The 25,719-nt window shown below is 43.7% G+C and overlaps 1 protein-coding gene across 4 annotated transcripts in view; it reads right to left on the reverse strand.

Moving 5' to 3' along the window:
- The window catches only part of ptpn2b (protein tyrosine phosphatase non-receptor type 2b), an 84,035-nt gene that overhangs the window by 18,811 nt on the left and 39,505 nt on the right, over positions 1 to 25,719 (reverse strand). For all 4 annotated transcript variants that reach the window (XR_010960059.1, XR_010960058.1, XM_067978175.1 and 1 more), the window contains exons 4-8: positions 18,136 to 18,234; positions 16,604 to 16,741; positions 13,703 to 13,912; positions 12,896 to 13,057; positions 5,723 to 5,931 (exon numbers count right to left, since the gene is read on the reverse strand). Coding sequence is in view for 2 of the 4 variants with exons in the window: in XM_067978175.1 (XP_067834276.1) it covers positions 5,723 to 5,931; positions 12,896 to 13,057; positions 13,703 to 13,912; positions 16,604 to 16,741; positions 18,136 to 18,234 (818 nt within the window). In the remaining 2 variants the exon portion in view is untranslated. The remainder of the gene's footprint in view (positions 1 to 5,722; positions 5,932 to 12,895; positions 13,058 to 13,702; positions 13,913 to 16,603; positions 16,742 to 18,135; positions 18,235 to 25,719) is intronic.

Below are 25,719 nucleotides of genomic sequence, written 5' to 3' on the forward strand. Positions count from 1 at the left end.
CGTACCAAATATTGCATTTTAAAGGCTGCATTTTAAAGGCATCAATAGCAGCAACATGGATTTTCAGGGAGCTTGAAGATAGTGCTTGTTCCGATTAGCATTTATAGATACAAATTGTTGATAGATTGTGACAAACTGAATTGCTGATAGATCATATGAAGTGACACAGCATCCATGGTGCAACCTTTTCCATTATGCCTTCAAGGTGCAGGGTTTATTGGATGTCAACAGTATGGTCACTATTGCTTGGTGGAAATCCTGTTGCTTTAGGCAGATTCTCTCCTCAGCCAGGCTGTCAGGTGGAAGGGTGCCAGATGCAACCCTCCATCCAAATTGGAAGATCGTGACAAACCGACTGACACCAAGAACTAAGACGTCAGCTAAGATATCTTAGTCAACCAGTAAGGATTGCAATTATCTTCTCCATCTGATTTTGGGAAAGATCTGCACTGAGGGAAAAAAGGTGATGAACAAAGAGGAACACTTCCTTCCAGGAGATCAATAAGCCATTAAAGGCCAATGCTGCCTGGTTTTGAAACTTGCAGTCTCTTATTAAAGGAGGTTATGTGTCCAGCTATCCTCACCTGTCAAAGATACCGCAAGTCACTTCATACGGACAGTTTGTTTAGGAAGCATCCTGAGCCATATGATACTAAGTGGATTTGACGAGGTTAATTTGGAGGACGACTTCAAGTTAAATTATGACAGTGGGACAAGTGAACGTAGATTCAAACTAGTAAAAGTCAGGTTCTAGACTTATGTCAGGAAGCATTTTTGCACACAGGCAGTGATTGATACTTGGAATAGTCTTACAGGTAGGACAGTGGAGGTAAAAACTCTTCAATAATTCAAGAGGCAATTGCGATCGTAGGACCATAAGTCTCGATGAAACAATAAGCTAGATGAACCTAATGGCCTCCCTCATTTGTACGTATAATTGTGAGATATGCATGGCACCAATAAAGAATGAGCAGGACTGAATGCCTCCTTGTTATGCATCTAACCACTGTTGTGTTGTCAATGCATATGCTCGCTAAATTGTTCTGGACATATCTCAAAGAACTTTAAGGTTATCCAGACTCTTGGGGCTCGATATTAGGAGGGAGGCGGATTGGCAGCGGGGGGGGGGGGGGGGGGGGTCGACTAGGCACGTGGGTAACGCGCCCAGTGAAATCGGGGTGCTCCGCACGCGATCGCAGCCTAATTGAATGTACTTACACGTGCCTCCGGGTTTCCTGTTACAGGCCTGCGCAGCGGGCGCACTAAGCACCCGCAACACAGGCTGTCAGCAGGAGACAAGGCCGCTCCAAGGTTCTCAGACTCCTCACTCCAGGTGCTGCTCGATGGGGTCAGGAGGAGGAGGGAAACGCTTTTCCTAGCAGACGGGAGGAAATGGCCTGCCTCTGCCACCAAAAAGGTCTGGCTCGAGGTGGCAGAGAAGGTCAGCAGCAGCAGTAACATATCCCGAACCAGGGTCCAGTGCAGGAAGCGCTTTAATGACCTAACCAGGTCAGCCAAAATGCATATACTTACGCATTCTCCCACACTCCATCTTCCACATCACCTCCACCACCACACATCTCCTTCTACACTGCCACCACAACGCTCTCGCATCACTCCTCACATCCACTCAACCATCATCCTCACCTTGCCTGCACTTACTCACCGCCCCAGTTCCAATTTGAACACTACCATGCAACCCAATCCTCATACAATCTCATGGCTATGTCTCACACGCACCCTCCCATGCTTCTCCCTCACGGTCACCCCCATCCACACCAATGCATGTAGCGGGTCACTATGCAACCATCACTCAATCACTCCTCTCTGTGTTTTGCCTTGATAGGAGAAGAGATGCCAGAAGGCCCAAGAGAACGATGATGGTGAAAGGGGATATGTAAGTGGGGACGCCACTCAAAGCGCTCCCTCACCCGTTGCCCCCCTCTCGACCAGTACCCGCAATGCTGCCTCCTCTCCAGGTGGCCGAGTCTGTCCCTGCACAGGTGCAGGTGGAGCAGTCTTTGGAGGGGCCCTCACGGGCACCGAAACCCAAAGGGCGTCCGCGCAAACCATCTCATTGGTCAGGGCGTGGACAAGAGCAACCTGCCACTACGTCTGCTGAAGCCACAGGTTAGGAGAAGGGTGGTGCAGGCCAAACTTTGTCCAAAGTGACGGAGTGGCCTCCTGCAATGAGTGACGGTATACAACATGCATGCAAGGGAAATAGAATGCAATGAGAAGGGGAATTGCATCATACTCTATCAAGCAGGTTGATCTTTTGAGGCCACCATCTTAACACATTGAATGCTACATCAGTGGCTGTTGATTATATGTTACATAGATTATGATAGTTTATTTCTTTATAACCCTTGTTACGAATTTTGCATTTTACATGCCACCTGGTAATTCAATAAGAACAGACTTAAATTTATATAGCACTTTTCACATCCTTAGGAAATTCAAAGCACTTTGCAACCAATTAATAACTTAAAAGGCAGTCACAGATGTTTTAAAGGTAAACAAGGCAGCCGATTTCTACACAGTAAGGTCCCACAAACAGCAATATGATGAATTGCCAGGTAATCTGTTTTTGGTGTGTTGGCTGAGGGAGAAATGTCATCCAGGTCACAGGGATACTCCCTGCTCTTCTTCAAAAAGTGACACAGAGTCTCTTAGATCCATCTGAACAAGAGTGGGTCTTGGTTTAATGCCACATCCAAAAGACAATGGGCTCGATTTTCGCGTCGGGTTACCTGCGGGTTTCCAGCGGGGGGGGGGGGGGCCCCGAAAATCCCGATATCCGGTCACGTGACCGGATCGCGCCGAAATCCCGGCCACTTCCGGGTACCGCGCTGACGTGCGGAGCTGCGTGCGCAAGCCCCGCTGGTGGGAATCCCGCAGGCAATTAAAGCCAGCGGGGTTCCACTTGAGTGTACTTACCTTGCTTGTTGAGGTCAGTTAATGAGCTGAAGCAGCTGTCAAAAGAGGAAGTGTGGGATTTTAGGTTCAAGGCAGTGAGTTTCACACACTGGGGGAAACAGTCTCTCTCCAACCAGGCGTGTTGCAGCCAGCAGCCTGTGGCAGGTGCCAAGGTGCACTCCACGGGGGAGAGCCCTCACCCACGCAGGAGGCCACCGCGTCACATAGTGCAACCCCTGCCCTCCACCACCCCCCTCCAAGCCAGAGGACAGACCGACACGAAACCGCAGCCCCAGTCCGAGGAACCACCCACCTACCCTGCACAACCCCTCAGACCAACACCTGCCAGTTGGGTGGTGCGTGGACACCCTCGGAGGACGAACAGCATGACCAGCCCCAGCAGCCTCGCAGTCCACGCCGTCCGCCGCAGAGACGTGGAGCCCCCCAACACGGTGTTGTTGCACGCCCACCTGCACAGCAGGAGGGAGGGCTACCGCAGGGAGAGACGCATCGCAGAGGGCACTACCCTCGCCACAGGGTCCACAGACCGAGGCGCAGCTCCCCGGACCTCTCTGAGCAGCAGTGCACAGGGAGGCGCAGATTTGCTCGACATGTAGTCGTGGAGATCTGCAGGCTCCTTCATGCCGAGCTGCTCCTGGCTGGCCCCAGCACCAACTGCTTACCTGTCGCTGTCAAAGTCACCACTGCCCTCCACAACTTCTCCTCCGCATCCTTCCAGGGTGCAGCCGGCTACACCGCCGATGTCTCTCAGTCGTCTGCGCGGAAGAGCCCTGCAAATACACCTGCACCTACTCTGCAGTAACACGATGGGTGGCATCAGTGGTGGGTCCTCATAGTGATACCCAGGAGCGGGCATTATTGGACACAACGGACAGGATTCGCGGAGACATGGCAGTGGTGGTGTCAATATAATGTGTGCTGTTTGTTGCTCTGAAATTCAATATAGGTAACACCCAGGACAAACCCTCAGACACCCTTGTGCACCCCCTTCATGCTCACGTTTGCCTTACGCTGCCTACTGCACATATGTGATGCATGCCCTGTGGCTGCAGCACAGGTGGTGGCAGGTTGAGTGAGGCTGGCCGTGAGGGAGATGCACGAGAGGGTGAGTATGGGATGGAGCAATGAGATTGTATGAGGATTGGGTTGCGTGTTAGTGGCAGGATGAGTACTGGCGAGGTGAGTAGGTGGAGGTAAGATGAGGATGGGGTTTGAGTGGGTATGAGGGGTGATGTGACAGAGTAGTGTTGGCGGTGCCGAAGGAGATGTGGGGTGGGGGCAGTGTTGTGGCAGACGGAGTGTAGGGGAAAGACTTTGTGTTCTCACTGTGGCTGACCTACTGCGGTCATTGCAGCGCCTCCTGCACTGTATGCAGGTGGGCCATATGTTGGTGGCGCAGGTGACCCCCTCTGCCACCTCGAGCCAGGCCTTCTTGGTGGCAGAGGCAGGCCGCTTCCTCCCGCCCGCCGGGGGGAAGATCTGTGTCCTCCCCCTCCTCCTCACCCCATCTGATGATACGTGGGATGAGGCATCATTAAACTGGGAGCAGCCTTCCCCCTGGGCTGCTCCATGCTGCAATTTGTTCCATTGGTTGCAGCATCTGTCAGTGGAGGACTGCCCCTTTAACTAGAGAGCCTCCAGCTGACAGATCGTACTGCGCATGCGCAGCCCGCCCGACGCGCAGACCAGCAGCGTGGACCCCGGAGGAGCAGGTAATTGATTCCTATTAGTGTGTTGCCTGCTACGATCGCACGGGCAACCCACTAATTTCGCCGAGCGTGTTGACCACGCTCCCGGAGGACCACCCGCTGGGAACCCGCAGGCCTGGTAAATTCGAGCCCAATGTCTCTGACAATACAGTGCCTTAATAATCTAGGTTAATATTCCATGCAGTATGTGCTTAAATCCCAGAATGAGGTTTGAACCCACAATCTACTTACTCAAAACAAGAGTACTACCAACAGACCCATGTTGTTAACTTATATAGAAGACGTATATAATCAATCTACAGGACTACCGAGGAACAACACTAAATCAAAATTTTATAATGTTAAGAAACATTTTTTAAAACACTATTGAAGCTGCCCAGTGGCTTCCTCTATTCCCTCCCCCCAAAATCTCATCAGCACTACCCTGTGTGAATTTAGTATCACAAAGGGCATCTAATAAAAGTTATCCAGTAAGTCTAATAGTGATATACTAAAATTCCAGTTACAGTACCGTTATTCTTATTGAATTGTCCTCCAAAACATGGATTTATTATTAGAAAAATATTGGTCAAGCCACCAGATAAAGCATTTTGTCATAAATGAGGCCCCCATCTCCCAAGGGTTAGTCAAGAGAAAAAAAAACACTCCTTTTGGCTAATCAAGTACATGGATACCATAACATAAATCTTCCCATTCTCCTAGCTGAAGGGGAAAAAATATGGTGTTGGATGGCAGAAATAGATTATTTTTACCAAATATAAATAGCACAATGCATTACAGTGCTACATTACAAACAGGGGACCAAGTTTCAAATCTTAACCTCAGGCATTTGCATTAAATCAAGCGCAATTAGGTTGCCGATCTTATCTGGGAAATATCAAGGCAAAGAAATTAAATCAATAAGAGGAAGCATAAAAATAATAGAAGAAATATCGCCACAGGCAACACTAGCATGGATGACAGGGGTGTGTGCCCCAAGTCAGAGTCCAAAGTGTAAAGCCTGGGACACTAGGTGGAAGAAAAAGTACTGGGTAATTGATTTAATTTTTAAAACATAATCTCACTTTACATACTTTGTTTTGCTGTCTGTGTTTTCTTGTACTTTGCCAAAAGCTTCTTCCATGGGCGTGTTCATTTCTGCATCTGTTGTTTCCTCCACTGATAAATGAGGGGCCCTATTTTCATTATGCCGTGGAACAGCGCGTTTTGGAGGTTGGGGAGGTGGAGGTGCGTGGTCTGTTATAGGATCCTGGTCTTCATTAGAAAGCTCTTTCCACCTTTTCTGTTAACGTACAGAACAACAATTAAAACCTTTTTCTGTTCCCGTAAGATTACAGCACCACACGAAAAAAAGCAAGTTGCAGCAAGTGAAAAACCATAGCAACAACCTCAAATCTTTTTTTTAAAAAACAAATGCCTGTTCAGCTTACAACTGGATACGCCTGAACTGTCTTGACGATCTTCTCATCCATGACAAAACTGCATATTTTTCATAAATGTAATTATCCAATAGATCACAAAATCACAATACAGGTTTAGAATAAGCTGGTTCTTTGGCCTATTGGTTGGATCCTTTCACAATACCAGCCCTACTGTTTCCCTGTTACAGTATTAGTTTCTCAAACAACCTAATATTTCCACTATATCATTTATCCGAAGATCTCATTTACCTGACCCACCCCAAGAGATAATATTTTGTAACAAAGCGTCATATATTTCTTTGAGCACACTAAGTATGAATCAAAGGAACTCAATTTTTTAAATCTTATAAATCACTAACCCATTGAAACTTTAAAAGTAGCACTTTAAAGATAGGAAGGAAATTCTCAGATATGTTTTGGATCACAAAAGATTAAAACTAGATATCTGATTGGTCAAAAACAGGTTCTACAAACTGACCTATATGTTTTGGTTTTACGATGCTGCACCAAATAGACCCTAGAAATGAAGAGGTTCTTGTTGGATAATGACCTTTCATGTTGCGAAACAGTGTCATTGGCATCAACAAAGATAAAATTCAAAGACAATAAAAACAAAGTTTTACGGCTTATTTTCTAAAGTTACTTTAGAAATAATCCAGAAGCAAGCTGTGTTAAGATTTATGTAAGCTTTAACTAGTAAACCAGTGACAACTTTCCATTATCTGCAAACCTGTGAGGGAGATATTATGGCAAATAGATCAAACATGTGGGGTAAAATCCACAATAAGATCGATGTACATGGTCTGCAGAAGAAGTAGGTTTGATGAGAATGGGCTTTTCTTGTTTCATGCTTCCTTATATTTTTACCAGAGCCAGTTCCCAAGCAGACGAATGGGGTAGTTCACTTGTTTATATGTTGAGCAGGGAGCAATTAACATAGAATCCTATATGGATGATCAACTTTGCCACTACTTTTGTCATGCACAGTAATGCCATTCTGTAGCATCACATTCCCTTCTCAGGCCCTACATTGGTCAGTAATCCTGCTTCACCCCCATTACTTTACATACACATCATTGTAATTTCTTCAAAATGTTTTCAACCACCTGCAGACTCTGTCACCTAGAAGGGAGTCTGTCATATGGATCACAGAGTGGCAAGGCAGCAAATAAATATAGACGGATTTTTTTTTAAAAAGGCTGTAAAGGAGGTACAAATAAAGTTTTTATTAAAACAAGATTGAAAAAGAAAAAAAGCATAAGCTGGACCAAATAAACTGGAAATAAAGGAACACCACAGAGCTATCCTTGCAGGGAGAGAATTACAGTGATTCTTCAGTGAAGAAAAATTGACTGGAATGAGTGACAACTATAAAGCAAATAAAATTATTACTCTGCATTAGAAATGTGTTTTTGATGTAGATGTTAAATATGTATGGATGAAACATTTAGATTGGTAATGTTAAAGGACAAATGTATTGTGCTCTTACAATTAGCACTGAACAAAACTACAACCCTTCACTTAATAAACAGGCAAGCTAAGTGAGTGGGCAAAACTTTGGCAGATGGAGTTCAATGTGGAAGTGTGAGGTCCTCCCCTTTGGATCAGAGAAAGACAAAATGGAATTTATTAATGGTGAGAGACTAGGAGCTGTGGAGAAGCAAATGGATTTAGGTGTTCATTTATACAAATCACTAAAAGCTAGTGCACAGGCATAAAATGTAATCAAAAAGGCTAATGGAATATTGGCCTCTATCTCAAGGGGGTTGAAATTCAAAAGTGAGGAAGTGATGCTTCAGTTGTGCAGAGCATTGGTCAGACTCCATCTGGAGTGTTCCGTTCAGTTTTGGGCACCGTAGAAAGATATATTGGTCTCAGGGAGGGCACATTGGTCTTGGATGGGGTATAGCGCAGATTCACCAGAATAATACCGGGGCTTAAAAGGCAGGTATGAGGACAGGTTGCATAAACTTGGTTTGTATTCCCTTGAGTTTAGAACGTTGATGGGTGATCTAATCAAGGAATTTAAAATGATAAAGGAATTTGATGGGGTAGAAACAGAGAAACTATTTTCTCTGGTGGGGGAAATGGAAAAAAGGGGGTATAATCTTAAAATTAGAGCTAAACCATTTAAAAGTGAAATCAGGAGTTCTCTCCTCCAAAAGGCTGTGGATGCTGGGTCAATTCAAATTTTCAAGACTGAGATTGCTAGATTTTTGTTAGGGAGGGGTATCAAGGGATATGGAGCAACAGCAGAAAATGGAGTCGAGGTACAGACCAGCCACGATCTAACTGAATGGTGGAACAGACAAGGAGCTGAATGGACTACTCCTGTTCCTATGTTCCTAACAGTTTGCATTTATGTAGCACGTTTAACATAGAAAACATCCCAAGGAACTTAGGGAGTAAGGGAATGGAGGGAGAGATTAGGAGGATGCCTGAAAGTTTGGTCAAAAAAATAGGCTTTGAGAAGGCTTTCCACAGTGCTGAGGGAAGTGGAGAGGCAAAGGGAGAGAGCACAACCAATGTGGCTGAATGCTCGAGCACCAATGGCAGGTTGAAAAGAAAGGGGATGCAAAACACAAATTGAATTGCCTTTGCAAGCAGAATAAGCAAAATAATTTTCACCTTCTCCACCAAATAAGAAAATTTTAAATTAGATATCCACCAGCAACTATATAAGACTGAAGATTTGTTCAGCATTGGAGTGCCAAGGAGGCTCTGGCAATATTGTTCGGGCCACCATTGGAGGCCATGCCTTCAGCTGCCTAGGCCCTACGCCCTGGAATTCCCTCCCTAAATCTCTCCACCTCTCTACCTCTCTCTCCTCCTTTAAGACGCTCCTTAAAACATACCTCTTTCCTGTTCTAATATCTCCTTATGTGGCTCAAATTTAGTTTGAAAATCGCTTTGGGATGTTTACTACTTTAAAGACACTATATAAATGCAAGTTGTTGTTGTTGTTGATGGCCTTTGTAGATGACATTTTCAATCTCACATTATCATGCAGGATATAAGTTACCAATTAAATCTCTTACCACCAGAAGCTTATATAACAATTATAAACCAGACAACTCTTTGCAAACCAATTACTCAAGCCAAGCAGAAAAATCTGTGTTTTCAGAGTTGCTGGACAACCAGTAACAAGAATAAAAACAAGTGAGGGGATTTCCCAGCTTAAAATGCACTTGATATTATTCAACACATATACATTGTATATTTGGAATATCAAAGCCAGGTCATAAATCCAACCAGGGAAATTCATAGGGCCATCTGTTCTTTAGAAGACCTGGATGTTTTAATTAACATTGTTGGTGATAGAGTTACTAATATTAAGATCCCAATGTCAATCTCTTAAAAATATGCTGTAGATTAAATTCTAATAATATCCCAGTGCTGTTACAAATTGGCAAAAAAGCTTACATTTTGAATATTTTTTTTTAAAAACAATTTGATATTTAAATAAAGTACCTATTAATTGTATAGTGATTTGTTAAACTTATACCCCTTCAAACAACACACAATAGTGAAAAAAATGCTTCATACAGCTCTCAAAATCTATCACTCTTGCCTTCCAGAGACAGCAACCATCTTCAACCAGAAATGCCGAGTGGATGATCCAGCTCAGCCTCCTCTCGATATCCCCACCATCACAGAAACCAGTCTTCAGCCAATTTGATTCACTCCATGTGATATCAAGAAACGGCTGAGTGCACTGGATACAACAAAGGCTATCGGCCCCGACAACATCCTGGCTGCAGTGCTGAAGACTCCAGAACTAGCTGCGCCTCTAGCCAAGCTGTTCCAGTACAGCTACAACACTGGCATCTACCCGACAATGTGGAAAATTGCCCAGGTATGTCCTGTCTACAAAAAGGAGGACAAATCTAATCCGGCCAATTACCACCCCAACAATCTACTCTCAATCATCAGCAAAGTGATGGAAGGTGTCATCGACAGTGCTATCAAGTGGCACAGTGCTATCAAGGGGACGGTAGTATAGTGGTTATGTTACTGGACTAGTAATCCAGAGGCCTAGACTAAAATCCAGAGTCATGAATTCAAATCCCGCCACGGCAGATGCAAATTCAATTCAATTAATTAAATAAAAACCTGGAATTAAAATACTAGTATCAGTAATGGTGGCCATGAAACTACCGGATTGTCGTAAAAACCCATCTGGTTCACTAATGTCCTTTAGGGAAGGAAACCTGCCGGTCTGGCCTATATGTGACTCCAGACCCATAGCAATGTGGTTGATTCTTAATTGCCCTCTGAAATGGCCTAGCAAGCCACTCAGTTGTAAAATCTCACTACAAAAAGTCATAATAAGAATAAAACCGGACGGACCACCCGGCATCGGACCACTAGGCACCGGAACTCCCTTCCGAACAGCACTGTGGGAGAACTGTCACCACACGGACTGCAGCGGTTCAAGAAGGCGGCTCACCACCACCTTCTCAAGGGCAATTAGGGATGGGCAATAAATGCCGGCCTCGCCAGCGACGCCCACATCCCATGAACGAATAAAAAAAAAACTCACTCACCAATAACCTGCTCACCGATGCTCAGTTTGGGTTCCGCCAGGACCACTCGGCTCCAGACCTCATTACAGCCTTGGTCCAAACATGGACAAAAGAGCTGAATTCCAGTGGTGAGTTGAGAGTGACTGCCCTTGACATCAAGGCAGCATTTGACAGAGTGTGGCACCAAGGAGCCCTAGTAAACTGAAGTCAATGCGAATCAGGGGGGAAACTCTCCAGTGGCTGGAGGCACACCTAGCACAAAAGAAGATGGTAGTGGTTGTTGGAGGCCAATCATCTCAGCCCCAGGGCATTGCTGCAGGAGTTCCTCAAGGCAGTGTCCGAGGCCCAACCATCTTCAGCTGCTTCATCAATGACCTTCCCTCCATCATAAGGTCAGAAATGGGGATGTTCGCTGATGATTGCAGTGTTCAGTTCCATTCACAACCCCTCAAATAATGAAGCAGTCCAAGCCCGCATGCAGCAAGACCTGGACAACATCCAGGCTTGGGCTCATAAGTGGCAAGTAACATGCACGCCAGACAAGTGCCAGGTAATGACCATCTCCAACAAGAGAGAGTCTAACCACCTCCCCTTAACATTCAACAGCAACCATCGCCGAATCCCCCACCATCAATATCCTGGGGGTCACCACTGACCAGAAACTTAACTGGACCAGCCATATAAATACTGTGGCTACAAGAGCAGGTCAGAAGCCGGGTATTCTGCAGCGAGTGGCTCACCTCCTGAATCCCCAAAGCCTTTCCACTATCTACAAGGCACAAGTCAGGAGTGTGATGGAATACTCTCCACTTGCTTGGATGAGTGCAGCTCCAACAACACTCAAGAAGCTCAATACCATCCAGGACAAAGCAGCCCGCTTGATTGGCACCCCATCCACCACCCTAAACATTCACTCCCTTCACCACAGGCGCACAGTGGCTGCAATGTGTACCATCCACAGGATGCACTGCAGAAACTCGCCACGGCTTCTTCGACAGCACCTCCCAAACCCGCGACTTCTACCACCTAGAAAGACAAAAGCAGCAGGCACATGGGAACAACACCACCTGCACGTTCCGCTCCAAGTGACACACCATCCCGACTTGGAAATATATCGCCGTTCCTTCATCGTCGCTGGGTCAAAATCCTGGAACTCCCTTCCTAACAGCACTGTGGGAGAACCTTCACCACACGGACTGCAGCGGTTCAAGGTGGCGGCTCACCACCACCTTCTCAAGGGCAATTAGGGATGGGCAATAAATGCCGGCATCGCCAGCGACGCCCACATCCCATGAACAAATTTTTTAAAAGCACTTTTTTTTGGTCAGCCAGATGCCTGACGTAGGTGGAAACCCATTACCAAACCAATCTATTACTAGATCCACACAGATGGAGTTTCGGTCTGCCTGATATCGATTGCACATTCTTTCCCTCTAGGGACACACCAAACTGACCAGTCAGGAGAGCACAGGCACAGGTTTACAGGGCCAAGTGTTACTGCTGGAGTTCAACCAACCAAAACCATTCTCCATATCAGCACAGAGCAGTGGTAAGCTTCTTGTTGCTTGCTCACTAGGTTCACCCTACAGGCTTGCAGAGTTATCTGGAGCACAATGGAAAGAATCTAGTCCCCACTGACAGGTTTATGCCTCCAAGTTCTATTTCTGATCAAGAAGAACTTGTACTTGTATGGAAGCCAAGTAACAAATTCCTTGGAGCACTTAGCAAGGAAATAAAAAAGTGGTCAATGAAGAAGAATTAAATAGCACCGGGGCGGGGAATCTTTGGTAAGGTTCTTTTTTTAAAAAAATGTGAAACTAATACCCACATGGGAGAAATTACCAGGAAGAAAATTCAAGCCAAGTAGCACTTTTACTTCCTATCAGGGCCACATCAGGAGACTCTATGATGGGCTTTTACAATTGTTTGTCATTTTGTTAATGTCCAGACCAGCCTGGGCACTGCCCACAGCTACCAGAGATGCCTGTGCTGCAGCTGCACTAATCAATAAGTCTGGTAGAATAACATTCTTATTTGCAAGCCAACTTGCTGCTGGCCAAGTTCTTTGGGATATGAAGATCAGCTGTGAAGCTATATGGAAGTTACCATCATGAAAAGATGACCAATTAATTCCCTGAATGTAACAGTGATGAGGAAGAGTTTCTTCTTCCTGCGACTGCTGTTCCTCCTCAAGCACCCTTCACACCAGCTTTCTCCTTGGAGAAGATGAAATCCTATTCTGGGAAAGTCAGTTGCAGTCAGCAATGTCACAGTGCAGAATTAAGCATTTAATTTTTACCTGTACAGATGAATCTCCCATGATATATTTTGCTCCCTCTATAACCGCCATGTATGAAAATCTCAACTGATCTGGAGTCTGTATAAGTCCCATACGATACTTCCTCATTTCTAATAGTACTTGTCTGATGTCCACAGGAGAAGGATCTTTGCGTTTCTCCATCTAGAAGAAAAATATCCTGCTCAGCAGACAATTTAGTCCCTAGACATAACGTAAGTAGTTTAAAAAAGTGTTTGTTTATTGTCATAATGACTGTTTCAGGCACCATGATGGTGCAAACTATTGAAGTACCAGCATGCCTTGGCATAGCAGTGGTTGACAGAGGTTCAATACCCTCTAAGCTACATTCAGATTTCTGCGTGGGAGTGAGTGGGGGTATAGTGAGCAGGGCCAGTTGCCTGCCCACAGGATAAAGGAAAATCACAGGGAGTTGTCCTAAGACAATCTTACACATCTCCTAGTGACAAGCTGAGAACTGCGTTGTCAAGGGCCTGGAAGATGATCATTTGTTCACATAATCAGCTATAGAAAGTTGACTCACGGAGTTTATCTTGCTGGAAAGTCAACTTGAGCTGAACTCCACCAAGTCATTTTAGCAGCACCTTTCCAAATTTGATGGGTAACTTGTTCTACTGCCTGAGCATTAATCAGCCTTAGGCATTATAATTGGGCATTACATGGCATGCACAATAATGCTATAATGAATTGTAGGATATAGGCATCTGGCATAGATTTAATTTATATCTAAAGAGGAGGGGGAACAACATGGTATTTTCAATAACTCAAAGTTCTTACATGATTACTCACCAAAAGTAGACAGGTATCTACTAGTGAGAAGGTACCAGATCGTCCAATGCCTGCACTACAGTGAACTACGGCAGGTCCACACTCAGAATTCAAGGAGCCAGACTCTCTGACTTTTAACAGAAAATTAAGGAATGAAGCAGGGGATTCTGGTACTCCAAAATCAGGCCAAGTAGTATAATGGAAGTGAAAGATCTCTCTGGTCTCTCCAGTCTATTGAGACAAAATAAGAACAAGAAACACAAGTTAAATTGTTGCTAACAACATTTAAAAACTCGAGTAACGCATTTCCAAATATACAGTTCACCATTTTCAAGCTATATAAAAACTCCTAAAAGATCAAGAATTTTTAAATGTAACAAAAAAAGAAAATAACTCAACCCATAAAATTTCCACTTTCTTTGGGACCATTACCTAGAATCAAGATTCTCTTTAATTAATGTTCAGAAAGGTATTACATTCTGGGGATTTCATTTTTTTAAAGAGAACATATACTTAAGTTTTAGACATCTGATGAGTCCTATTCAATGAGTTTCAGAAAAAAGTCTTCCAATAACTGAATCCAATACAAATTGATAGAACCTTTATTAGATCGTAATGGTCAAGGGTGTTTTTGCAACTGGAAGGCTGTTTCCAGTGGGGTGCCGCAGGGCTCTGTGCTAGGTCCTTTGCTTTTTGTGGTATACATTAACGATTTGGACGTAACATGGGGGGCATGATTAAGAAATTTGCAGATGACACAAAGATAGGCTGTGTGGTTGGTAGTGAGGAGGAAAGCTGTAGACTGCAGAAAGATATAGGAACAGGAGTAGGCTATTCAGCCCCTCGTGCCTGCTCCGCCATTTGATAAGATCATGGCTGATCTGTGATCTAACTCCATATACCTGCCTTTGGCCCATATCCTTTAATACCTTTGGTTGCCAAGAAGCTATCTATCTCAGATTTAAATTTAGCAATTGAGCTAGTATCAATTGCCGTTTGCGGAAGAGAGTTCCAAACTTCTACCACCCTTTGTGTGTAGAAATGTTTTCTAATCTCACTCCTGAAAGGTCTGGCTCTAATTTTTAGACTGTGCCCCCTACTCCTAGAATCCCCAACCAGCGGAAATAGTTTCTCTCTATCCACCCTTTCTGTTCCCCTTAACATCTTATAATAATCATAATAATATATTATAATATATCATTGGACTGGTCAGATGGGCAGAAAAGTGGCAAATGGGGTTCAATCCGGAGGAGTGTGAGGTAATGCATTTGGGGAGAGCAAACAAGGCAAGGGAATACACAATAAATGGAAGGATACTGAGAGGTGTAGAGGAAGTGAGGGACCTTGGAGTGCATATCCACAGATCCCTGAAGGTAGCAGGATAGATAGATAAGGTGGTTAAGAAGGCATATGGAATGCTTTCCTTTATTAGCCGAGGCATAGAATATAAAAGCAGGGATGTTATGTTGGAATTGTATAAAACACTAGTTAGGCTACAGCTTGAATACTGCGCAGAGCTCTGGTCACTACATTACAGGAAGGATGTAATTGCACTTGAAAGGGTGCAAAGGAGATTTACAAGGATGTTGCCAGGACTGGAGAATTTTAGCTATGATGACAGATTGGATAGGCTGGGGTTGTTTTCCTTGGAACAGAGGAGGCTAAGGGGTGATTTGATTGAGGTATACAAAATTATGAGGGGCCTAGATAGAGTGGTTAGGAAGGACCTATTTCTCTTAGCGGAGGGGTCAATAACCAGGGGGCATAGATTTAAAGTGATTGATAGAAGGATTAGAGTGGAAATAAGGAATTTTTTTTTCACCCAAAGGGTGGTGGGGGTCTGGAACTCATTGCCTGAGAGGGTGGTAGAGGCAGAAACGTTCAACTCATTTAAAAATTACCTGGATGTGCACTTGAAGAGCCATGACCTGCAGGTTTACAGGCCAAATGCCAGAAAGTGGGATTAGGCTGAGTGGCTCATTTCTCAGCTGGCGCAGACACGATGGGCCGAATGGCCTCCTTCTGTGCCGTAAATTTTCTATGATTCGATGATCACAGTATCATAATACCCATTCATTAATATATAAGTAAAGTAGTATTTGCATTTATATAGTGCCTTACGTTGAAATATCTCAGTATGAACCCATATCGTCTATGTTTTATTTCTATCCAGCTGCTCCATGATCTTATTTTTAAAAATGATTTCCATAACTTTACCCACAATGAACATCAAACTCATTGGTCTGTAGTTTCCACTTTTGCTACCTGTTTTAAAAATAGGAGTAACATCTGCTTTTCTCCAGTCCTCAGGCACCTCTCCGCTATGCAGTGATTTCTGGAAGATTTGTGCCAGAGTTCCTGCAATTTCCACCTTTATTTCCAAGGTTTTGCTGAAAGGCAGGCTAGTTGATTGAACATTTGTGCCTACTCCAGTTGCAAAGGTCATGAAAATGAAGTGGGAGTGACATCACCTCACCTCGCTTTCCTGTATCTCCACTTGTCAGAAGCCTGAATGGACTTGGTGCCTATAATTAGTGGGCCTTAGACATTGTGCCCAGGTCCCATCAGATTGAAGGATCTAGGAGTGGCAGGCTCAAAGCCATGGAAGCTGAAATCATTTTCCTTTTTCTTTCAAGATGGGAACTGGAAAGGATGCTTTCTGGCCATTATTTTTCAATAGCAGCCAGAAGGCCCTGAAACCATTTTCTTCCCCACCCCACATCTAGGTGCAAGGTGCTACAAGTAGCAGGCCTGAGCCAAATAAGCAACAGGCCTACGGTAATGGCCTGAAATTGGAAATACAGGTTGCATTCTGACTGATTTGTGTCAGGGTGGGGGGAAATCAGCCCTATAAAGTAGGTCCAAGCATCACTACTAGTGCATTTGTAGAACTGTGTCAATTTCAATTATATGTCCCCTTACAGAGGTTTTTTGCAACTGCAGCTGCCGCACAGTGTAGTATGATTTAACATCGTCAGACAACAATCTTAAGCAGAAGTCAGTGTCTTCAAACGACATTACTTCCTCTTCCTTGCTTGGCCAATACTTTTCACATTTTACCTGCAATGCAAAAAAAAATATTTACAGTTTTGTTTTCCAGGAGAGACTAAAAAACACACAAGCTCACTAAAACAAAAGCTGTAAATAGTTTATAGGGTGAAGGTTCATTAATGAAATTACATTCCGCTATTACCCAGTATTTTACTTGACAGAGTCCCACAGAAGCGGAAGTTAGAAAATTTGATTAGAGGATAATTTTATCCCTAAGCAGATTGATTTAATGTCTTCAATATTATCCTTTGCATAGTAATACTGTATTAGCATGATGGCTTATCTAAGGGTCAGACATGATGAATGGCCACTTGAGTGAGGTAATGGAGGGTAGGCGGCTCCCCACGGAACCATATCCCAGCATGAATCAATGCCGTTAGGAAAGGAGAGAATGCTGGGTGGGGGCGAGTGTGGGAAACAAGTCAATTGTGAGTACATTCATTCTGAAGAACTTTTTCCAGTTTAGCTTAAATTGCAGGTAGCAAATTATATTTGGACGGCATTGCTAACATTTTTTTAAAAAAGAAATCATAAATCATTTTCCTAAATTCTCGCCCTCCACCACGTGGTTCGATCACCACAAAATAGGATTTTTCACACTAGGCTCCAGATTGCCTTGCAAGCCAATACCTTAACGGGCAAGAACATACTAGCTGGACATGCAGCAGGAAAATTTACCAGTGCCCTGTATAGGTAAGCTGCATGGTTGTAACCGCTTAAAACTTCAGCAGAACCTCTGCGCACACTTGAGGGTCCCAAAGCCGTGACTCTGCCAATGTGCACTTAAAGCTCTCTGGATTTAGGTAAGTAGGCTGTGCCCTTATGGGAAGTCAGTATGTATTTTGTATTGGGCAAACAAAAATTCTACGGGTATAGATTTGTCAGTAGCTTTCTTCAGAGAATCTGCAACATGGTCATGGGTTTTCACGTATCAAACATCTGGTTAGACAAAAAACCCCACATATGTCACACTATTTTCCTGACTGAAAGGGGAAGCAGGCATCCTGTCATCAGGTCTATACCAATACTATCAACCAATAGAAGATGTACAACATCACTGCAAATGATGCTTTTCAAGGGGAGTAGTCATAACTCTACTCAGTGCCTCCTCCAGATGGGGTGAATGAGATCAGGAAATCATGTGGGGTCTCTGCTTCCGAACACATAGGAAGTCTTGAACACCAATACAATGCATCACCAGGCCAATTAGCTTGGTCAGTTTAACTAGAGTAGGAAGGAAAGAACCTCCTCTGTTCACAGCTTATTACTTGAATGGCAATTTACCATTTCCAGGCACCATTAATTCTAAGTTACTAGTTGTATTTTTTTGTTGGCGAGTTAACTCCAAATTCATGAAGTTAAAATCAAGCTACAAACATTAAAGTCGATAATATTTCACTTACTGATCCCTTTTCAATGACACGATTCAGCATCACAACGGCTCTGCTTTTTTGTTCCCATACCATTTGCCAGAAATGACCACATGTGTTGGGAAGTGAACCCTGTTAGGAGAAGCACATATATAGTAATACAATGGAATCAACGTAGTTTTAAAAGAAGAGCGATGCATGACTGCATGTAGAATATATGACACTGCCCTTACCTTTGAATCTGAAGTGTCTTTGCACTTCACAGTACGTGACAATAAATCATTTAATATATTATTTTAAAATTATTTTCAGATTGTACTAAACACTGTCAACTGTTCACATCTCAAGGTAAAACTTTCAGGTCTGCTCAGCACTGTAGTGTTTATAGTTCTCAACTTCTGTCCATGGAGGCTGCCAGTGAAGTACTGCAAATGCTGTAGTAGCTTTTAGTGCCCATAGTGTACATACTGCAACAATACACTTATTTTCTCAATTCTTAGTGAAGCTTATTACACTCCAATTTCTTTTTTGGAAGGTTTAGATTCAAGCAGGAAAGCAGCTTTCGCTTTCAGACCTTGTCAGATCAGTATTTTTTCCTACAATTTTCCTTATACTGTGACTTATGCTGAGAGCACACATCCACAGATATCAGCAGCTCCCACTGCTACTCCAGCTAAAATCAGATAACTTAACACAGACTGCAACCTTCTTAATCTGTATAGCTCAGCAGCAACTCAATTGGTCCATTTCCTCACTTAAGCCAACTGGTCAAATTTATGTGGTTAGCATTGACAAAAGCTACACTGAACATTGACGTAAAAGGTTTACGGCACAAACTACTTTGTACTTCCTCACTCACAGTGTCTTTGGAATAAAAATTGAATCTTATATTTTGACACAGCTGCAAACTGCAAGTACATGCATCATATATTACTGTACACACTCATGGCAGATTAGTTGCAAAAAATATTAAAAGGATCCCTTATGAGTTAAGACACCATACACATAACATACAAGTGAGTGGGCAAAACTACAGCAGATAGAATTCATGAACATGGGGAAGTGTGAAGTCATTCACTTTGGATCTGAGAAAGACAAATCAGAATTTTTTTTTATAAATGGTGAGACTAGGAGCTGTGGAGGAGCAAAGGGATTTAGGTGTCCAGTGCACAAATCACTAAAAGCTAGTAGACAGGTACAAAAAGTAATAAAAAAGGCTAACGGAATGTTGGTCTTTATCTCAAGGGGTCTGGAATTCAAAACTGAGGAAGTGATGCCACAGTTGTACAGAGCCTTAGTCATACCCCATCTGGAGTACTGCGTTCAGTTTTGAGTTACCAAACCTCAGGAAAGATATATTAGCCTTGGAAGGGTTACAGCGCAGATTCACCAGAACGATACCAGGGCTTAAAGAGTTATATTATGTGGACATGTTGCATATACATGGCTTGTATTCCCTTGAGTTTAGAAGATTGAGGGGTGATCTAATAGAGGTATTTAAAATGATTAAGGGATTCGATACGGTAGATACAGAGAAACTATCTCCTCTGGTAGGGCAATCCATAACAAGTGGGAATAATCTTAAAATCAGAGCTAGTCCATTTAAAAATGGGATCACTTCTTCATACAAAGGGTAGTGGAAATCTGCAACTCTCTCCCCCAAGAGTCTGTGGATGTTAAGCTTGAAAATTTTAATCGACCTGAGATCAAAAGATTTTTATTGGGTAAGGGTATCAAGGCTACGGAACAAAGGCAGGTAAATGGAGTTGAGATATAGATCAGCCATGATCTAACTGAATGGCAGAACATGCCCAAGGGGCTGAACAGCCTACTCCTGTGCAGAAAAACTACGAAAATCACAAGAGATTTATTACAATTTTTCTCATTCCACATTATTGGTTTCAAAAAATTTCCTTGAATTGGTATTCAAATTGTCGTGTGTAAGTGTAACTACTCCCTGTATTGCAATTTTTTCTCCCTCCTTTTTCTGGTCTTCCAATACCACAGGTATTCAAGACGACAACCTACTTCCAGGACTTCACTATGTATATGGGGTAGCCTAGAGATAAGACTCCCTAACCCACATCATGTGAAGCGACATCTAGTTTCAGCTTATTGTCCCCAATCTCAACAGCAGTAACTGAGATGAGGTACTCAGCATGTGCAGAAACATAGACAAATCCACTTTTACAATTCACACACACTTCATATACTTTTCCTCATGCCCTAGGCAAAGATTCACTTCCACAGGACAGATCCCATTCCCTATGAACCAAAACATGATTTTATTGATAAAGTAATCTGTAATAGAATCATAGAAATTTATGGTACAGAAGGAGGCCATTCGGCCCATCGTGTCTGTGCCAGCCTAAAGACAGTCATCCAGTCTAATCCCACTTTCCAGTTCATGGTCCGTAGCCTTGTAGGTTGTGGCACTTCAAGTGCATATCCAAGTACTTTTTAAATGCGATGAGAGTTTCTGCCTCTACCACCCCATCAGGCAGTGAGTTCCAGACCCCCATCACCCTCTGGGTGAAAAAATGTCTCCTCAGCTCCCCTCTAATCCTTCTACCAATCACTTTAAATCTCTGCCCCCTGGTTATTGACCTCTCTGCTAAGGGAAATAGGTCCTTCTTATCCACCCTATCTAGGCCCCTCATAATTTTATACATCTCAATTAAATCTCCCCTCAGCCTCTTTTGTTCCAAAGAATACAACCCCAGCCTTTCCAATCTTTCCTTATAGCTAAAATTCTCCAGTCCTGGTACCCTCTCTAGTGCAATCACATCTTTCCTGTAACGTGGTGACCCAGAACTGTACGCAGTACTCTAGCTGTTGCCTAACTAGCGTTTTATACAGTTCTAGCATAACCTCCCTGCTCTTATATTCTATGCCTCGGCTAATAAAGTAAAGTATTCCGTATGCCTCCTTAACCACCTTAAAAGGAGGAGCAGAGGAAGCGGCCCCATAAAAAGGCGGGAGTCGGAGGCCTGAGAGCAGATGAGGCGTGGGAGCGGAGGAGAGGAAGCGGCCTATAAAAAGGAAGTCGGAGGCCCGCGAGCAGCTGAGGCGTGGGAGTGGTGGAGAGGGAGCAGCCCATAAAAAGTTGGGAGTCGGAGGCCCGAGAGCAGCTGAGGCGGCGGAGGAGCAGGAGCGGAGGAGCATCAGAGAGAGAGAAAAATAAACCAAAGTGACGTCAGCACAAGGGAAGGAGCTGATTGGTGAGTAGCTGGTGAGTGTGTTTTTTTTTAAGTCTTCAAGTTTATTTCTGTAAAGTTTAGTTAATATAATAAATAGAGGCAAGGCAGGACACCTCACTCCCCTGGAATGCATATTTTGTGCCATGTGGGAACTCCAGGACACTTCCCGTGTCCTGGACAACCACAGGTGCAGAAAGTGTCATCAGCTGGAGGAGCTCGAACTCCAGGTTTCGGAGCTTGAGCAGCAGCTGGCGTCACTGCAGTGCATCCATGAGACCGAGATCAACGTGGATAGCACGTTTCAGGAGGTGGTCATCCCACAGTTTAAGAAAGTGCAGGCAGAGAGGGACTGGGTGACCGCCAGACAGACAAGGATGAGCAGGCAGGTAGTACAGGAGTCTCCTGAGGGCATCTCGCTCTCTAACCAGTATTCAGGGAATGCAGCCAGAGCCAAGACCATAGCACCATGGATGGCTCAGCTGTACGGGGTGGGGAGAAAGGTCAGGAGAGCAATAGTGATAGGGGATTCTATAGTTAGGGGAGCAGACAGGCGTTTCTGCAGCCGAAGACATGATTCCAGGATGGTATGTTGCCTCCCTGGTGCCAGGGTCAAGGATGTTACTGAGCGGCTGCAGAACATTCTGGAGGGGGAGGGTAAACAGCCAGAGATCGTGGTCCATATCGGTACCAACAACATAGGCAGAAAGAGGGATGAGGTCCTGCAGGCAGATTTTACGGTGTTAGGAAAGAGATTAACAAGCAGGACGTCAAAATCTCTGGATTATTCCCGGTGCCACACGTTAGCGAGTATAGAAACAGGAGGATAGAGCAGATAAATGCGTGGCTGGAGAGATGGTGCAGGAGGGAGGGCTTTAGATTCCTGGGGCATTGGGACCAGTTCTGGGAGAGATGGGACCTGGACTGGCTAGGTGGGTTGCACCTCAACGGAGCTGGGACCAATGTCCTCACGGGGAGATTCGCTAGTGCTGTGGGGGGGGGGTTTAAATTAATTTGGCAGGGGGATGGGCACCAGGATGTAGCATTGGAAAGGAGAAACAAAGTGCACAAAGGATTGAGAGAGAAAGATGCCACCAGAGCAAGAAATAGTACAGTAGTAGATGGGACCAGACTAAGGGAGAGTACAAGAAAGTCTAAGACAGGTTTACAGTGCATGTGTGTAAACGCACGAAGTGTGTTTAAAAAAAAAGGTTGGTGAGCTGCAGGCACAATTAGCCACATGGGAATATGATGTTGTGGCGATAACGGAGACTCGGCCCAAAAAAGGGCAGGATTGGGTACTAAATATCCCTGAAAGAGGAAAGATAGGCAAGAGAAGAAAGGAGGGGGGCTGGCAATATTGATTAAGAAGAATATTGCAGTGCTGGAGAGAGAGGATGTCCTGGAGGGGTCAAGGACAGAATCTATTTGGTTAGAGTTAAGAAACAATAGAGGTGCCATTACGCAACTGGGTGTATTCGATAGGCCACCCACCAGAGGGAAGGAGACAGAAGAGCAAATTTGCATGGAAATTAGAGAGGCACAAAAGCCATAGAGTAGCAATAACAGGGGGCTTCAACTATCCTAATATAGACTGGGATAGTAATAATGAGGGGAAGGAATTTTTGAAGTGTGTTCAGGAGAACTTTCTTGAACAGTATGTTTTCTGCCCAATGAGGAAGGAGGCATTGCTGGACTTGGTTCTGGGGAATGAAGCGGGCCAAGTGGAGCAAGTGTCAGTGGGGAACATTTAGGGAACAGTGATCATGGTATGATAAGGTTTAAAATAGCTATGGAAAAGGACATGGACCACTCTAAAGTAAAAATACTCAATTGGACGAGGGCCAATTGAGAACTGATCTGGCCCGGGCAAATTGGAATCAAAGATTGGCAGGCAAAACAACGGGCAGTCTTTAAGGAGAAGATGGTTCAGGTACAGTCTAGGTACATTCCCACAAGGGCAAAAGGTAGGGCAATTAAAGCCAGAGCTCCCTGGATAACAAAAGAGATAGAGTAAGATGAAGCAGTAAAATGGGCATATTTCAGCTTGATAATACAAGTAAGAACCAGGCTGAATATAGAAAGTTCAGAGGGGAAGTCAAAAAGGAAGTAAGAGGGGCAAGGAGAGAGTATGAGAATAGACTGGCAGCAAACATATAAAGGGAATCCAAAAGTCTTCTATAGGCATGCAAACAGTAAACGGGTAGTAAGAGGAGGGGTGGGGCCGATCAGGGACCAAAAAGGAGAATTACTCATGGATGCAGAGGGCATGGCCAAGGTACTATATGAGTAGTTTGCATCTGTCTTTACCAAAGAAGAAGATGCTGCCAGAGTCTTAATAAAGGAAGATGTAGTTGAGATACTGGATGGGCTAATAATTGATAAAGAGGAGATAATAGAAAGGCTAGCTGTACTTAGTAGATAAGTCACCCAGTCCAGATAGGATGCATCCTAGGTTGCTGAAGGAAGTAAGGGTAGAAATTGCAGAGGTAATAATCTTCCAAACATCCTTAGATAGTGGGGTGGTGCCAGAGGACTGGAGAATTGCAAATGTTACACCCTTGTTCAAAAAAGGGTGAAGGATAAACCCAGCCACTACAGGCCAGTCAGTTTAACCTCGGTGGTGGGGAAACTTTTAAAAACGATAATACGGGACAGAATTAACAGTCACTTGGACAAGTGTGGATTGATTAAGGAAAGCCAGCACGGATTTGGTAAAGGCAAATCGTGTTTAACTAACGTGATAGTTAAAAAATAAAACTAGCAGAAGTTAAAGTCAAAAATAGCAGATAGATAAATCACACTGGCTCATCTAACTTATAAAATCTGTTTAAAAAAACAATAACATTTCTTAAAGCTCTCACAGATTTCAGATGTAACATTTTTAGTTTAGACTAGCTTGCTAAGGCAAAGTTTGTCAAGTCAGATATTCACTGAAGGTCCCACTAGCCTGCTTGTAGCTGCAGTATGAAAGTTGCTTTGTTTCAAAGATGCAAACATTGTATCAGGAAAAGGTAAGATGGGTATAGAGGAATATGGGCCAAGTGCAGGCAATTGGGACTAGCTTAGTGGTATAAACTGGGCGACATGGACATGTTGGGCCGAAGGGCCTGTTTCCATGTTGTAAACTTCTATGATTCTATGAAAATCTGTGTGCCTTAAAAGCTTATTTATGACAACTTTATTTAATTGTGGAAGATACCCTTTTAATCTTCCTTTGCCCTGTAAATTTATTTTGAAATCTGAAATGGGACTGGTTTCCCTGTTAAAAGGTTTACAGCTATGAAGTAAAGCAACTTTTATGGAGGCAGGTAGCCACCCCCAGTGCAAGGCCATGAATAAACTTAGCCTACTGATGTCCTAGTGGTTAATATAAGTTGTTTCTAACACCTGGGTTCATTTAACACTTGTTAAGTAATCCACCACTTAACAGGTGACTCACTCACCTTTGAATTGTGATCTGCACATTAGGCAGATATTGTGTATTCCACGTACGTAGGCAAGGATGCTTCTAGCAAGCATTAACCAAAGTGAGCATAAACTGGTCAGCAACCAAAACTCCATAAAATATAGAACGTCTTCTAATATTTAAAACAATCATCTCTAATGTGTCAAACGCATACCCCAACATTCTACGGGTCCATATGTCACGGTCTCAAATTTTTTATTGGAGTGGAATAAAATGTAAATATTGCAAAAGCTCAAAGTTTTAAATGAGCCATAAAAAGGTACATACAAGTCATATGGCTTTTGTATCAGGAAGAAATTAATTTTGAAAAGCCAGTTCTATCAGGGCCATTGTTTTGGAAAGCCATTGACTTAACAGGTCAGTTAACGTATAAGACTTAACATTTTTAAAGTAAAACAAAATAAGCAATAGTTTTTAAAATGTCCCCTGGTCTGCTTCTATTTAGAGCTATCCTTCAGCACAGTGCTAAAATCCTCTGTAACATTATACCACCATCACAGTATGAAAAGTTGCCAGGATTAATACCACAGGGCAAGAATATCAAAATAGATGTTGCCATACTTCTATACTGTGACATCCCTATTTGTGTCCTTGTTTAGTCATAAAGTTGCCCAGTAAATCAGACAGGCAGGGAAGAAAGACAACATACTAAGTTTTAGGCTGGATTGCGTAGAAAAGGGCCATATGTAATTGGTTAAATAGCTCAGTCAAATCCCAGTCTTGACTATGTTTGTACTTAAGCTTCACCCTCCTCCAAATAGCAAGTTTCTTCAGTCTCAACATAACCATCTGGGCTAAGTAGCCACTTCCCACAGTGCTGAAACATGTGGATAAGTCTGCAGGGTCAACCATTTCACCCTGCCAATCAAGAAGGATTGGGGATGGGAGAAGTAGGAAAAGGAAGAAAACAAAAAATTTAATTTGTCATTCTATTTAACAATATAAGTGCTT

This window comes from Heptranchias perlo, chromosome 3 (assembly GCF_035084215.1).
Source record: "Heptranchias perlo isolate sHepPer1 chromosome 3, sHepPer1.hap1, whole genome shotgun sequence".
NCBI classification, from domain to species: Eukaryota; Metazoa; Chordata; class Chondrichthyes; order Hexanchiformes; family Hexanchidae; genus Heptranchias; species Heptranchias perlo.